Below are 16,015 nucleotides of genomic sequence, written 5' to 3' on the forward strand. Positions count from 1 at the left end.
CTTCTCTTCTCTTCTCTTCTCTTCTCTTCTCTTCTCTTCTCTTCTCTCCTCTCCTCTCCTCTCCTCTCCTCTCCTCTCCTCCTCTTCTCCTCTCCTCCTCTCCTCCTCTTCTCGTCTTCTCTTCTCCTCTTCTTCTCTTCTCTTTTCTCTTCCCCTCCTATTCCCTTCCTCTCAGTCTCTCTCTTATTTTCCTTCTATTATCTCTCCCTCCTCCTCCTTCTCTTCCTCCTCCTTTCCCTCCTCCTCTTTCAATTTGGCCTGAGGTGGAGGGTAGGAGGAGACAATAAAAGAGGTCTGGGATGGAATAAGAAGACCCGGTGGGAGAAAAACAACCCTTACCAACCACACACCGTGAGGGCTGGGGGAAAGAAATTAATACTAAGACCACCCCTTATACTGATTCCCACCCCTGTGGCCAATGAGGCAGAGATGATCAGTAATCATTTGGTTTTCCTATTCCTTGATGTGTGGGTTTTGCCTGGCCACCTGCTGGTTTCTTCTTCCTTTGCTCAATCCCCACAGCACACCCCGTTACACACACACACAAGTGCACAAGCACACATGACTTACAAGTACCAGAACCCTAACTGCATCCCCTTAAATTTCCCTTTCAGATGATACAAGCAATACAAGTACTAAGGTTTCATCTTCTGGAGTTAGAAAAGGTAAGCAGGAAACAGCAGTCCCTGTTTTGATGACGTTTTCTCAGCTAGATGATTGGGGATGTTACAAGTCTCTGGGATGGTGGATTACACATCTGGAGATGTTGATCATGCTCCCTTTTCAACCCAGAGGCTCAAAGGACATGGGAATCAGGGCAGCCCTGACTTTTAAAGCCCCCACCCCCAGGCACTCAGGATTATTTGAAGTACTGCAAGAGCCATTTGTGTTGCTGGACACAATGTCTACTTGTGTCTCTATTAGCCCAGCTCACCCTGGGCCCAAATTCCCCACTGGGTGCAAGAGAGGGAAGACTCCTCTCTGGGGTATCTTTGCAGTGATACACAGATCAATCATTTCCCCAGGAAACACACACAGCTCAGTCACAAATGTCCTCAACTCTAGAGTTTAAATGTTTCTGAGTTATTATCAAATCACATTTTCGTCTCTGCTCTCCCAGTGTGAATGCAGTTACTTCCAGTCCAGTTTCTTTCTTTATTGTAACTTGTTGCTCAGGGGAATCTCGGGAGAATAATATCTATTGCCACAATTGCTCTATTGTTTCCTTGCCTTCAACTCTTACACCCCTTAATTAGAGTTATTTTGGAAGACATCACATTGTTGCTCTTTACAAATGTAACCTTGCAATGTAACCTGATAGTCTTCCTCTTTAAAAATGAAACATATAAAAACAACATGAGCTGAGCTCTCACCGTGACCCTCCTCCTAGGTCCACGAACTGTGTGATAACTTCTGCCACCGGTACATTAGCTGTTTGAAGGGGAAAATGCCCATTGACCTCGTGATTGATGAAAGAGATGGAAGCTCCAAGTCAGATCATGAAGAACTTTCAGGCTCCTCCACAAATCTCGCCGACCACGTAAGTCTGCAGAGCCCGTGGAGTTCTCTGAAGGCCACTGGGCAAAGCATTTTTTCTGAAAACCTTGTGGTATTGAGTTCACGTGTCTTGTTTTTAAATTGTTTAGTCGCTTTTGCTTTTGGAGTTTTCGTTCCCTTTCTCACTACCAGTGTCATGACCTTTATTTTCATTTCCCCTTTCTTGGACCCTGCCCTTATTCATGGTGAGAGTCAATGAACCAGGGAGTTGATAGAATGATTTCTGCTCTACATGTGTAAAGTTGCCGGAACCTGGTGACTTGGGAGTTAGCAAAGTGTCTTTTTGGTATGATGGCTTCTGTCTTTTCTGGTTTCTTTCTGTGTGTAAAGGCATCAGAGATAGCAAGAGACAAAACAGTTAGCTGGAGAGGAAGGAATGGAGAGTGGGGGGAGGGGAAGGGTGTGTGTGTGTTGGGGGGGTGGAAACCAAGATGAGAACTGGGAAAGGGGGGCGTACTTATTTCTCTCCTAGAGAAGACAACCCTGAGAATTCCTGGCAGTTTTGCACTGCATTAACAATAAAAGGAGTGAATGAACACATTACAATCCTCAGGACTTTTTGCTCATAGAAACTTATTGTCAGAATATGGTCTTATTGCCAAGTGCCTGAAGCATCTCTATAATAAAAGACAGCAACCTTGATGAACCAAATTTTAACACTGTATTACAGAAAGCTGAAGGGAATTAAGATTGAGTAACCATAGGTTAGTGGGTGCGCTTTAACACTTTAACAGTTGGTGACTGAGGATGGAGAGCGTAGAAGATGCCCGTGGATGTCAAGCCAGGAAAGGAGATTTCTATTCTCTCTGTTCTTAATCCTATTTTGGAACTGATCTAGTGAATCTGATGGGGGTTTTGGTGGGGGGGGGGCGAGGGAAGCATATGTACTCAAAATTTGAAGAAGAAGTAGAGAGAGGGATTGCAGCTGGCAGGGATGGTGGAGAAGGCAAGAGTGGTGAGGTTAAAGAGTGGGTGTGAATAGCAGTGTATTTTGGGAACTCAAGCCGGGAGGTGGGGAACATAATCCGTATATACTCCTTGAACTCACAACCTAAATGATGCAGGCCTGAGTCTGGGTAACTTCATGGTTTAAATATTAATTTAACAACTCCAGAGGAGTTAAGCAGGCATTGAGGTTTGAAGGCAGTTTGCGTTCCTTCAAACTCCAAATTCCTGAGTCTGAAAAGGAACGAATTGAGCTATCTGAGGAATAATAGCTTTTCTGTAAGTTCTCCTCTCCCTCCACCAAAAGTTCTGAAAAGAAGCAGCCATTGATTTTAAAGATTAACCTTTGTACCATGTGAGACAGCAGCCTCAAAAGTTGAAAAATAATAAAAGAAAAGCTATGGCATCGCCTAGGAAGCCCAGCTCTGAAACAGAATAAATGTTGCCCTGTTAAAAGTTCCTACACCTGTCCTTACACTTACCTGTAAGTGACAGGAAAAGTGGTCTGGGGCAGTTTTATATATCTTGGATGTGCTTGTAAGTGAAATCAAAAAGGCGTAGCAGCTATTGGAATTTATGTTGCTTCTCTGTGTCTCTACAGTGTGTTGTGTGTGTTCTTGTGGTCCAAGAACCATGTTAGCTTCATGAATATTTATTCATTTTTGTTCTTTACTCATTTCCATCTTTTTCTGTATCTGAGTTTGTACGTACTTGCATTATGGGAGTGGAGATAGAGAGGGATGTGTTTACCTGGCTTGGAGCATGAGGGGTCCCTAGTTCTCTCTACATCGGAAGCTTTTCTCATGTTATTTTGTGCCGTCGTGACTACTTGGTTCCCTGACAATGGTTATTCTCGTGGATGTATGGAGTTAGAGGGTGTGGATGTTTATGTAGAAGAAATAAGATAAACTAGATGTTTTAGTGTATTGGCCAATATACAATGCCAATTTGTGACGCTACCGTAATATTTAAAAACAGACTCAAGAAGAAGGTGGTACCTAAGAGAATAGTGCTTTAATAATTTAACAATCATCATCTTCGGATAAAAGAGTCAACTGTAGCATTTGTTGCTACCCTTTCAAGCCCCCAATCAAGTAAATATGACAACTGATTTATTTTGAATCCACGAGGGCTTGCCACCTCATTGGGCGTCATAATTTAAAGCCTTTTATTTCCTAGAGATGTGAACTACAGTATTTTTTTTTTTTTTTGCTTTAGCCCCCTGCTATTTGTTTTGAAATGAAGCAATAATTTGTTCCACCAGCATACTGAGTGGGGAAATGGAGAGGTCTGCCCCATGCTTGTGCTTCATGCGGGATGAGAGAGAAACCCTGAAGGCTCCACAGCGCTTTAGGTACCACAGGCATATTGACTGCATTTGTTGCAAGGCCGTGCCCTCCTACCCAACAAAGGGCATCCGTCTCGGGCTTTTCACCCTCTCCTACAAACTTGTCATCCTTCAGCCCCTCAGTCGAAAGAGAGGGAAAAGACCACAGAACCCCTACCTGAAAGTGATGTGTGGCGGGGGAGTGGGGCACTTTCAGCATATAAATGTGTCCAATTTGAGTCATCAGGTTTATTTTTTTCATTTGCTTTGATATGCATATTTAATGCCTTGCCCCGGGCTGGATCTCATTTGCTGCACGCTGGTGCAGAGGTGATGATCAGCCACTTCAGAAGAACCCAGACAGCGTGTTGTTTTCTCCGTTTTATCTGTTGGCCCACTATTCTGATCTACTGAGCTACCTCGTGGTTTTATTTGCACATGAAATGCCGTGAGCAGTTCAACTTATTGGCTATGAATAATGACAGCTAAAAAAGAAGTGTAGTTTCATTTATTGTATGCCAAGGTTTCTCTTGTGGAGGTGACAGTTTGTGACAGCTGTTTGACACCCCAAAAACACATACACCTCTATCCTTATTAAGTGGTATCAAGCTACATTGTGTGTGTGTGTGTGTGTGTGTGAGAGAGAGAGAGAGAGAGAGAGAGAGAGAGAGAGAGAGAGGGAGCAGGCAAGGAGAAAGAGTGAAAGGAAAAATGAAAGACTAACTTTGTAGTTCCATGCACTGAAAAGCAATGAAAGAACTATTAAGGGCAAGATATTAAGCTCCAACATAGATTTCCATTCTCTTATTAAAACGCTCGAAAGCATAAATGAATAAAGGTTGTTGAATGAATAAATATCTTCAAAGCTAGTATTCTCAGCAGACTTTTAGAAATGACTTATATGCACTGCTACCCGGTAAGACGTGCTAATTCCACGTTCTAAAATGTCACATAAGTATTCTTATACAACATCGATGCATTAAGAGAAAACCCAGAAAGGTCTTATATTTCATTCTTTAAATTCAGTGAGGATGCTGGATTTGTTCATTTATTATTTACAAGCAAGATGTGTATAACTTCCAAAGGGGGAAGTTTGGAACCAAAGAGAAAATAAAATGTGCAACTTTGGCTGCTGTATTGTGTTAAGTAAATTCATGAGGGATGCTTGGTTTTTTGTTGTTTTTTTTTTAATATTAAGATGTATTTCTATCTCATACTCTTACGGTAGAATAAGGATAATAGGTGCAGGTAGCAAATGGCTCTGATAGTGTTCCTTAGAACACTGCTGAGGGAAAAATAGATGGTAGTCAAAGGAAACTCAGCTGTGTTTTCCAGCTGCAGCTAATGTTAAGTTTCCCAGACATTCAAATTTATCATGTTTAAAACAAACATGTCAAGAAAGCATTTTTTTTTAAAGTTTCAACTTGGAAACTGTCGTAAAATAATTATGTTTTTCCTAGACTGAAAAAAAAGGTAATATCCAAATTTTCTGTTTTATATAATTTGAGATCAACTCTTTAGAGCCAGTACAAATAAGTGTCATCATAATGTTTATACTTAAAGATATTAAATATCTTTATATTAGGTTTATGTGACCAAAATGTACTTGCTTGAAGTGTTTTCTCCCAGCTACGCTTATACGTAATGCATACGGTTAGGTAGTAATGTTACTCTCGCTAACAGTGCTAAACAGCTACACTTTATTTTCTTTGAAAAAGTTAAGTAAAGAAAATATAGTGATGTGGATTAATATGAATTGGCAGGTACCTTAAAATTGCCTGGCTCTGATAACATCATAAATAAATGACATTTTATTTTCATTTCTGTGCTGAAGTTTAAATGAGCATATGCTGCTATTGTTTTGCATTTCTGAATATGTCAAGTGTATTTATGTCAATACAGCTTTAAAAAAAAATGGGTTAGGTCAGAGGAGAGAATTACCAGAATCTGCTCTCGACAAAAAAACAAACAGTCAAGTCCCGCAAGATAAATTCTAGTATTACCTAAGGAATTAGAAGCGATGGGAGTGAGGAGAGCATTGAGTTTGAGTGCTTGGTCTATTAAAGATCAAGGAAGACTAATGAGATTTGATATTAACATTAATAACATGAGTGATTTCTTTTGTCTGTTCATTTCTCACGCTGAAGTGTGACACTAGGTGTTAGGCTGTGCTGGATCCAAAGCCTCTGGGATCAAATTCCAGAAAGTTTTACTTTGTTGTTCAGTGTCCCATTTTAAGGGCCCTGATGGAGGACAGTGCTTTCTGATAATTGTTGCTGACAAAATTTCTGCCTGTTTTTTCGTCATCAAGAACATTTATGTCCTTTTGACATTATTTAAGTTGTGCAGTTGGTGTAAGTCTTCAGTGTAACTGTGGTGAAATGGAACCTAGGTACACTTGGCAGTTACATAGACACTCACAATGCCGTGAGAAGACTGGGCGTTATTTGATGTCATTGTGCTGGTTGTTTATATATTAACTGGTCTACAAGATATCCCGGCATACTTCAGAATCATAGAAAACATTTTCCTGTACTCTCTGTAGTAACAAATGTATTTCTGTCTTCTTTGAGAGTCTACCACTCAACTGAGCAATCAAGGGATAACGCACTTGTGTGAGATGTGCGTATCCATTAATTCCCAAAGACTGATTCAATGGCGCAAATGTTGAGGCAAAATCTCCAGCTTTATTTACATTTTTAAAGACCAGCTTACAAAAGCACATACTGGTGTCCTGAGTTCTTGGTCAATATTAACAATTGAAAAGTTGCAATTTCAACATTTATCCCAGCCACACTATGAACATTTTTAACTTGTAGACTAAGAGTGCTTGTATCTTTTTTCAAAACAATTTTGTCTACACTGTTAACTAGAACTTAAAGCACCATAAAGCCATAGGAAATAAGTAACTTAATATTACTAAGTATTAACACAGATAACCCTTCTCTTTGTTGTTTAAATGTGTCAAGTCACATGAGTTTGTGTACCTCTTCAGCTAATGAACAAGTCTTTGTATTTTCTGTCACTATGTACCTATGAACGCAGATCTTGAATTACTTTACAGTGTTTTTATGCTTCCTATGAACTTCTCTACTTGATGTTCTTTAGTTATGTGGGTTCTAGAATAATTTGTTGGCTATTTTCAAAGTACTTTTCAAAATAGACATAAGTGGACATGACCTTGAGAATTATCTTGTGTGACTGTATAATTTTAAAGAGATAAAGAGCATAGTCCAAAAGGACATCAGTGAAGCCTTCACTCCCAGTCACAAGACCTCTTAGAGGTGGCCCTAAGAATCTTGATTCTGTCCATCTGTCTTTTTTCCTATACCACATTCAGGGAAATAACTTTTCATAGGAGCCCCCACCCAAAAAAAAAAAATGCTCAGACCACTTTTGTCAAATCTTGAATGAAACAGTGGCTCCTGTTCCTTTCTTCAATCATAACACATTTTACTTTTACAGTTTTATTTGGAAACTCTTACGCATTTCACCCCAGTGACCCCACAAATGAACTGTGCTCTATGGGGACTACTGTGACACAGGAAGCACTAGCGATTGGCCAGAACCTATCAAGGATGATCCTATAGGCAGGCAGGACCCTCACAGAAGTGCTGTTTCGGTTTGAAGTGTAATTGCAGCCAACTTACAACCTCAACAAACACAGTGAGCCAAGGATTTGCTTCAGGTGCCCAGAGACTTCTGTCCTCTCTGTTCTCTTTTCTAGATTTAGCAAAATTCAATGCTGGTGCTAAATCAATTTTTTTTTTAACTTTCAAGGGAGCAAACACTGGCAGGATTGTGTTTTCTAGGGAAAGCCCTGTGCAAATGAGGAGGCAGGGAGAGCAGCCGAGCGCTCTCCTGTGGCCCTGATACTACAAGCTCTGCCCATATTGTCTCTTGCTTTTATATTAATTACAACTTGCATTATCAGCTGCGAGTCTGTGGCCCAGCAAATAGAAAAAACTGCCCCAGGAGACATTGCTTCTTGTATCTATTTCCCATCTCCTATTGTGCACTGCTCGGTATTCACCGCTTTTCTCCTGGTAACACTGCTCTTTAACTCAATTATATAGAGAACAAGGGGAGTACCTTCTTTGACTCCCAATTACTAATGCCGCTGGGAATAGGAACATGTTCCCTTCTTGCCCTGGGGTGTCTTCGTGGTATTTTTGGCTGGAGAACAGAACATATATTGTGGAATGTGTATACTCAAGCTATCATCTACATTGGTGTACACAGAGAGCAATTCTCTTTTATTTTTCTACATACGTCATGTATTTTTACATGCCTCTGCGTGCCATGTTGGTTCAGGATTCACTCAACTTCTGCTTATAATTTGGCAGAGAGCCACGTGGCTATTCCTGAAGGATGGAAACTTGGAAACTATCTAGGAGGGGAGAAAGAAAGCTACAATACACACAAATATTTCCATCTAAGAAAAACCTCGGTATTATGGGTGATGCTTAATGTTGTCTATGTAGGGTTTTTTTTTTATGACCAAGGAGAACTTTTTTGTTTATATTGCCCACATTACACATGTTCGTCTTTACATATGATCACATCACCATGTATAGCTTTATAAGTCACCACCCCAGAACTTACAGAGGAATCTGTCTGTCCATTCTTCCTCAGCGTAGATGACTATCATGAGGTTCTCCTTAGTTTGTTTCAGTTCCTCCACTGAACATAGCACAGGAGACACCAAGAAAATGTAACACTTTTTTCAAGAGAGTATTTTTTTTTTTTGAGAGGTGAGGAAAAGAACAGGGAAGAGATTAGGGAATGGGAATGGTAGATAAGATAACTTAATAAAGTGTGGTGACTGCACTGAAAGTCAAGGACCTAACTTGGTTGGGGGACCCATTCTTGTTATATCAATGGTCACAAATGTTTCTTACTTTTCACTCCTGGACGTTAGAAGACACCTGCTCCAGAAAGACACTGAAAAGAGAGACAGTAAATTATGAATTAATGAAGCTCGATTTAAAAGTCCTGCCCACGTCTAGCTGATAAGAGCACACTCCTGTTTTTTTTTCAGTTTCAGGAATTGCTCAGGCAAGAACCCTTCCCCTCATGCCTGTGCTTAAACTGAAAGCTTGCTGTCCCAGCTCCATCCGAACAATTATATAATAGTATTGGATGACATTTGCCTTAAAACATAGTTGAGGTGTTAGTGGCTAATTATTGTAATTTTCATGAGGGGTAAGGAGCTTTTATAGCAGGCAGCTTAATAAAAAGCCCGCAGTGAATAAAATTAACTACACTGGCTGTGTACACCGGAAAGTTTAGTTCAAGGGAAGCAGCCTGTGGTCCATGCTATACAGCAAAGTACATGCCATGTTCCTCTCTCTCTCTCATCCCCCCTTCTGTAATTCCTCTAGCTTTTCATCTGATCACCATCCAGTAAATAGATGACATGAGGAGACTGCAAAGCAGCAGATAGCTTGGTCTAATACATTCTACTCTCTTTTATTTCCTAATCAATGCTTCCTTTCTTTCTTCTTCCCTCACTTTCTTTTCTTCTCTCATTCTTGATATAGGATCCCACTGGGTAGTCTAGATTGGACTCAAACTCATGGCAATCCTCCTGCCTGAGTCTCTTGAGTGTTGGGATTATAGGCATGTGATACCATGCCCAGTTAATTCCTTAATCCTCTTTTTCCATCACATCTTTATTGTAGAGATCTGAACCTAAAACTATATTTATAGTCATGATTTCTGCTCAAGGTCTTGACTTTGAGTCCCTGGCTTGCCTGGCGACACCTCCGGCCACACTACCTGACATTGATATTGTTGATCACAGAGATCTGGATTACGTCATCATCTAACAAAATTCCAAATATTAATTTACATCTGTTTCTAGCAGATCTGTAGGAGGAAAATGTTTGTTGTTATTGTTCCAATAAGAGTATTTCCTTCATTTGTCTTACTTTGGTTTCTGGCTTTATTTCAGCAGCATTATCTGCTGTAGGTACATTATAGAGTCAGTGTTGAGAAAAATGACAGACCAACTTTTTTTCCTAATAAACTATATGTCTTTGTATCATGGAAAGATTATGTTCAGATACTATATACACGAGTGGTTTGTATGTGGCTTATGTTTGTTCTGAATTATTGTTTACTGAGTCTAGTAAAAAGCAGAAGTGTACCCTGAGAGATTGCTATATCTTTAAATCTTTGTCCTGTACCCTATACCTCAACCCTAAAGAATTCACTTGCCTATAGGTCCACAGGTTTAGTCAAAGTCATAGCACATGGGTGACAAGTGTGCAGATTTGACGCGAAGGCTGTTGTGTTTCATGTGTGGTTCCTGCTCTCCCTGTCTGCCAGAGGAAATTCCATCTCTGGCCTGCCTTCATGTGGGGCTGATAAAGCCCTTCCTGTACATTAGAATTCCTGTTTCCCTTTAAGCTACAGCAGGGGTATTGGGAATGATCAGGAAAGGGGAGGGGAAACAAGAGACAAATATATCAGCCAAATAGCGTGAGCTGGTACCTCCTGCCCTGCCTTGCGTCAGTTCATCGAAGTTCTTCCAGAAGCCACCTTTCAGTCACTGAAAGCGAAAGTCTCAGCTCACTTGCTAAGTGGCAATCTCCCCGTGTTAGTTTCGTTTTAAAAATTACCATTTGTGCAAATTAAAGCAGGGTTTGGTGCTTTCTGAGATATTGATGCCATGATTCATTTTGCTTCTGTTGGTTATAAAATCTACCTGTTGATAACATTTGGAGAGTTCAGACAGACTATTTTAGGACAAGGCAATTGAAAGGGGTAAAGGCATGTCCCATCACACACTATTAATCCCGTGCTCTTTTGAAGGGAGTGTTGGATTTTGTAAAGGTTCGTGTTCTGGTGGATCTTTCTGTCTGAGAGCACTTAGGAAAATGTGCCCCGATTCTAACAGAAAAGCTGAGAAAGACATTTGAAGGCAGTTTTCCCTTACTTCAGAAGTCGACTTTACTGCAGTGTAACTTTGCATATAATAGGATGTGCACACTTAAAAGAGATATGTCAGTTAGTTCTAACAAATGTATATACTGACGTAACAGAAAAAAAAAAAAAAAGGCATAGAATACCAGGCCTGTGGCCACCTCTGAAAATACTAATATGTACACTTTTTTGTTTTTTGTCTCCCCCTGTGCCTGTCTGTCTTCATGGCTCCTCATTTATGGCTCACATGGTAACTGTGGGAAAATTCCTTGGTATCCTGACATCAGAACCCTTCATCCTGGCGAGACCATGATGACGCCACGTCAACTCACTCAGCAGGCACCCCAGGACCCTCCAGTGGGGGCCATGCTTCCCAGAGTGGAGACAACAGCAGTGAGCAAGGTAAAAGGTTAAGAATTTTCCTTCTATAAAAGTAGGCATGACCAAAATGGCTTCAGCATTTCATAGTGTCGATCTGTGTAAACAGGAGAGGGGCAGGTAAGGGTGTTAGGGAGCGTCTTAACCTTTCGGTAGGAAGACGGGCTTCCTTGTTAACTTTACTTAAAGAGTCAAAATGACCTATCTAATCTTTAAGTCCACATTACAATAGTAATTGATTAGTTCTGCCAATTTTCTTACAAATGTGGTTATCTACACTACTTTGGTGTATTTCTGAAAGACAGACCTACCTAACAGCTATAATACAGTAGTTTGAATTATACTATAAATAGGATATTTGCTAGTAGTATTTACTAAGGAGTTCTTTATAATTAAAGCAGCCCTGACTCTGAAGCTTGTAAGATAAAAAAAAAAAAAAAAAAAATCTCTTCTTACTAACTCCAGAAATATGAGAAAGGGGTTTGGAGAGATTTATACAGACTCTTATTTTAGGAAGATAGATTTTGAAATCCTTCAGATGTTATTTGTCCCTGCTTTTATACAGCTGACATAGTGACTTTTGTCCCAATTAAAAAAAAAAAAAAAAGATTTTTCCGAAGGCAAATAGGACAACTACAGATGTCAATGATGCCTGCTGCAATTTGCAATGCATTTTACCCTTCACAACAGAGAACAATTACATGTTGGTAGGAATGACTCTTCCATGGATAAAATGATCACTTAAAGGAAGATGCAATTGTTGACTGTGTTCCAGGAATTTGTATAGATTTTACTTTTTAATATTTTACATTAGATGGTGTCTGGTCTCCTAGGTCTGTTTTATCTCTGTTATGATTCTGTTTATGGCCACAATATTTAAGCATTAGACAGGCTGTGCTGTAGTTACAGGACATTGAGAAGAGAGTCATTGATGTCCTGTGAGATCTACCCTCTTCCATGTTTCTGGCCAGGGATTTTGGACTCCTAAATTTCCAAGGGAGTCCAGAAAACTGGACATCCTAGATTGGCTTTTCCTTGTAAGTGAATACTATTTAAAATCTGTCTTTTTGATGAGTTGCTACTTGCAGGTGATGCACCATTGAAAAGCAAGCCATAGAATATTGTATGTTATATATACATATGAGCTATATGTATATTGGTTTGAGTACATCAGTTGGACTGTTTGTAAAACAAACTTCATTGTAAGACAGTTTGGAGGTATCTTGTACCGAGATTCAATTGTGGAACTGCAATCCAGAGGTTTAACTGTGGTTCCAAGTGACCCTGGGTCAAATGCAGAAACCTTTCAATCATTCAGTCCTTCCCCACTGCCCCAAGTTAGGGCAACACAAAGGGTGAAATATCTATTAATAAAAACAAAACACCCTCAACATTGCAGGGATGGGTGCGGGGAGAAAGAGAAGCAGACTTAATGGCCTAATGAGGCTATCTTCCAGAAACTTCTCCGGTGTGAGGCTCCCTCTGACCTTTCACTTGGCTCAGGAGCCCAGCGCTTCATTTTTCACATTCTTGCAATTACGTTAACGCTTCAAGCACTTCTGACTCCAAGTCAGCTAGCGACACCAGGCATAACTCAACACTGTGAGTTTTTCTCTTCTCTGTAGATTCATTAACAGGTCACCAAGGTCCCAACTGAAATTTAAAACTGACTGGTTCTGTTGGGTTAGTTGAATTATGGCGAGAGGGATAACAGGAAGGGTCAGAGAGAGGAGGAGGCAGAACAAGAAAAGATATAGGAGCAGGGAATAGCTACCACAGCAGACAAAACACCAAGTTTTATCATCTTAGTTAGTTCTCTTTTATTAAGAGTTTTTGGTCAAGAAACAGAAGACATATTAAAGTGATCCTCTGGGAGAAACAGAACCCGGAGCCCGCCATGCTATGGGGAGCTGCACCCACTTATCCCTTGCTGAAGGATTTGATCCCCCAAGTGTTTTGTTCCTTTAATCATATCTCTGTGGGATTAAAGAATGGACACGGTGGCTTATGTATGTGAGCACTGGGGAAGGCTGTCTCTCCAACTGCCCAACTGTGTTAAAGTTGGAGAGAAAGGGGGGAAAAGTTATTGTTTCTATAAAATGGAAACCGCTCCTGCAAGGAGAATTTTTTTCTACGTGGCTTACAGTGTCAGTAGTTATGCTCACATCAAGGTGTTCTGTTCTGTTTTGTTTGTTTTTGACAGCGCACCCTAAATTTTGCAGGCCAGACTTAAGCATGCTTTGCTCCCATAATCTTTTAAATATGTTTTCAAGATATTTTGATACTTTGTTCCACCAAAATGCTCAGAGTAGCTTTCAGTGAGAAAGATTAATTATCTGAGTCAGGGCAAAGCCAACAGAGATATTGACTGAAGTCACATACGCTTATCCTAGGTTAGATGTTAGGGTTGATAGAGAATGGAAAGCCTGGGAGGGAAACTCACGTTCTTCATATTAAATATATCATGACGTTTCATTAGAATCTAAGTTTGCAGTTCATAAGAGACTTTAGTTACTTCTTCAGAATTTATTAGCACAACAGGCATATGGAAAACTGTAAAACGATTCAATTTCAAAACAAATTATGATAAACAGAAGAAATAGGGATTAATTGTACTAAATACAATGTTTTCATACACATTTTAAATTAAACTTTAATAGCCATATGCTATAAAACAATACATGCATTTATGTTGCTTTATAATTTTTATGAATATTTTTACAATGACGATTCTCACAAATCCTTACTTTGGAACCTAACAACACCCAGTTTTATGGCCTAATATGAAGGAGCTGCAGTTACACGGGTGAGAGGTCATCTGTTCTAGGAGTTTGTATGATAAACCAAAGGAAGAAAAAAAAATCAAAAGTCCTTAATATTGTAAAAAGTGAACTTGGAAGAATGTAAAGTCTGACTTTATCTTTCCAACCACATACCAGTCCACTGTATAAATATGAGCCTGACTTTTCATTCACTAGGTTTTTCTGTTTTCAAAAAGCAGCCAAAGGGAGAGCATTTGTCTTGTTAGTCACATTTGAACGAGGAAGGAAATCTGGTTTTTCAAGGATGGAATTAGGGTGCAGACTCAGAGTTCAGGGGCAGTAACTGCCCGTCTTTGTGCCTGACTTCCCGTCAGTAAAATAGGGCTTGAAAATAAGGCTTGGGGTCCCTAGCTCTGTACCTGCTGAGTCAAAAGATGCTTTGTGTTTCATTATGTGTTTTGCCAGAGTGAAGACTAAGGAGCAGCCTCCTTGCTCCTAGAGCACTCTGAGAGCTTCAGATAAAAGGCACAGTATATGTACAAAGTATTATTATTATTGATGGGTTTGTGTAACTCCCATTAACGCTGATGGGAGCTACACATGTGAATTGGCAAGAGAATAGATCCCTCAGTGTTTAGAGCACATGAAATTTACATTTTTTCCAGTGCTGTAATTGAGATGTTGACAAATTGGAGAATATTGATGAGCCTTTGTTTTAAGTATTTCGTGCCAAGTTTGTTTTATTTTTCCTGGTTTGAACAATGGTATGGGTTCAGCAGCAGTGAATGGAAAGGGTAGAGTAAAGATAACTTTGTATTTCAATATTTTGATGTGCCAATATGAAATAAATTGTCTTAGGCAAATGGAATATGCTGTTTTAATCATTAGCTATGCATGAAAGAAAAATTGATGTTGACATCTTTGCTGTAAAATCGTTGTAATGGGGCCTTCCTTACAATTCATTTTTGTAAAATTCATTTTGTACATTTTGCAGCAATTGAACAATCCCTGCACTGTGAATAGGCAGGGTTCCCAGAAATACCGAGACAGTTGGCCCAGTAACTGCTGAGCTCACGGTGCACGCCACACACACGTTAACCATACTGTTGCCAGACCCAGATTAACCTAAATACGTGAACATGCTAGCATCTATGTCTCTAATCGCTCAAGACCCAGGGTGGTACAAGCCAGCAGGGTTCCCCTCGACTCTGCCACCAGACCCTCCATTGATGTCACCATCTATCACCCAGGCAACAAGGCTAGAATCCCACAGCTTGATGTTTATTTAGTTATTATACAGTTATTTTGCAACCGTAGCGTTGAAATCTACAAATGTCCCCTTAGTAATGAATGGAAGCTCTTTATAGTTAAGCACATTCGTAAGATAGCATGACACTTTTGAGTTTATACTGTGTTGCAGTTAAGAAATAACATTTTTCCTGCTTTAAATATTCCAGTTATATATTTAAAGGAGGAAGCATGGGAGGGGGAAGTTACTGAGGGTCCTGAATATTCTCTGCTGGGATTTCTCATTCAGTCTAGGAGAACTCTGTCAACGGAATGTTTTCATAGTGGCGGCAATCTCTTTAAAATAACCCTAAATACAATATGACAGACGCCATCTGGCATCATCTTTTCTAGTAGCTTTTAACTTTTATTTTTCCTAGAGTTAAGTTCACCCAAAACTGGTCACTAACTTATAAGTATATTTGCATCCCTTTTCCTCCTGATTGTTATCAACATTTTTTTTTCTCTTCATCTATAATTGACAGTTGAACATGGCCAGAAAAGAAGCTGTTATATATAAAATATTCATGTGGTACTTCCTTCCCCCCCAAAAAAAATTAAATAAAACTGAAAGCCATTCTTCAATCATCCTTAGGTATGTTTTGTTGATGTCTTAGGACATTTTAAGTACTTGTCATCAGAAATAAAATTAGTGTTCTAATAAATACATGTTCTTGGAACATGTAATGCTTGACTATAAATGCCTAAAAGCTTTCTATACTTGCTGTTAATTTTGAGCAATTTTGTTTATATATGTATATATATATATCAACTTACTTGAAAAATCCAGAGTTGGGATTTCCAGATTTTTTTTTAAACTTACTCATGT

The 16,015-nt window shown here is 39.6% G+C and overlaps 1 protein-coding gene across 7 annotated transcripts in view; it reads left to right on the plus strand.

Annotated features, from left to right (window-relative positions):
• The window catches only part of Meis2 (Meis homeobox 2), a 204,561-nt gene that overhangs the window by 7,597 nt on the left and 180,949 nt on the right, over positions 1-16,015 (plus strand). For all 7 annotated transcript variants that reach the window (XM_055598830.1, XM_055598816.1, XM_055598819.1 and 4 more), the window contains 3 exons: positions 615-665; positions 1,391-1,540; positions 11,047-11,161. In XM_055598830.1, coding sequence (XP_055454805.1) covers positions 615-665; positions 1,391-1,540; positions 11,047-11,161 — 316 coding nt within the window. The remainder of the gene's footprint in view (positions 1-614; positions 666-1,390; positions 1,541-11,046; positions 11,162-16,015) is intronic.

Source organism: Psammomys obesus, unplaced genomic scaffold (genome assembly GCF_907164565.1).
Source record: "Psammomys obesus unplaced genomic scaffold, mPsaObe1.curated_primary_1811, whole genome shotgun sequence".
Classification (NCBI taxonomy): Eukaryota; Metazoa; Chordata; class Mammalia; order Rodentia; family Muridae; genus Psammomys; species Psammomys obesus.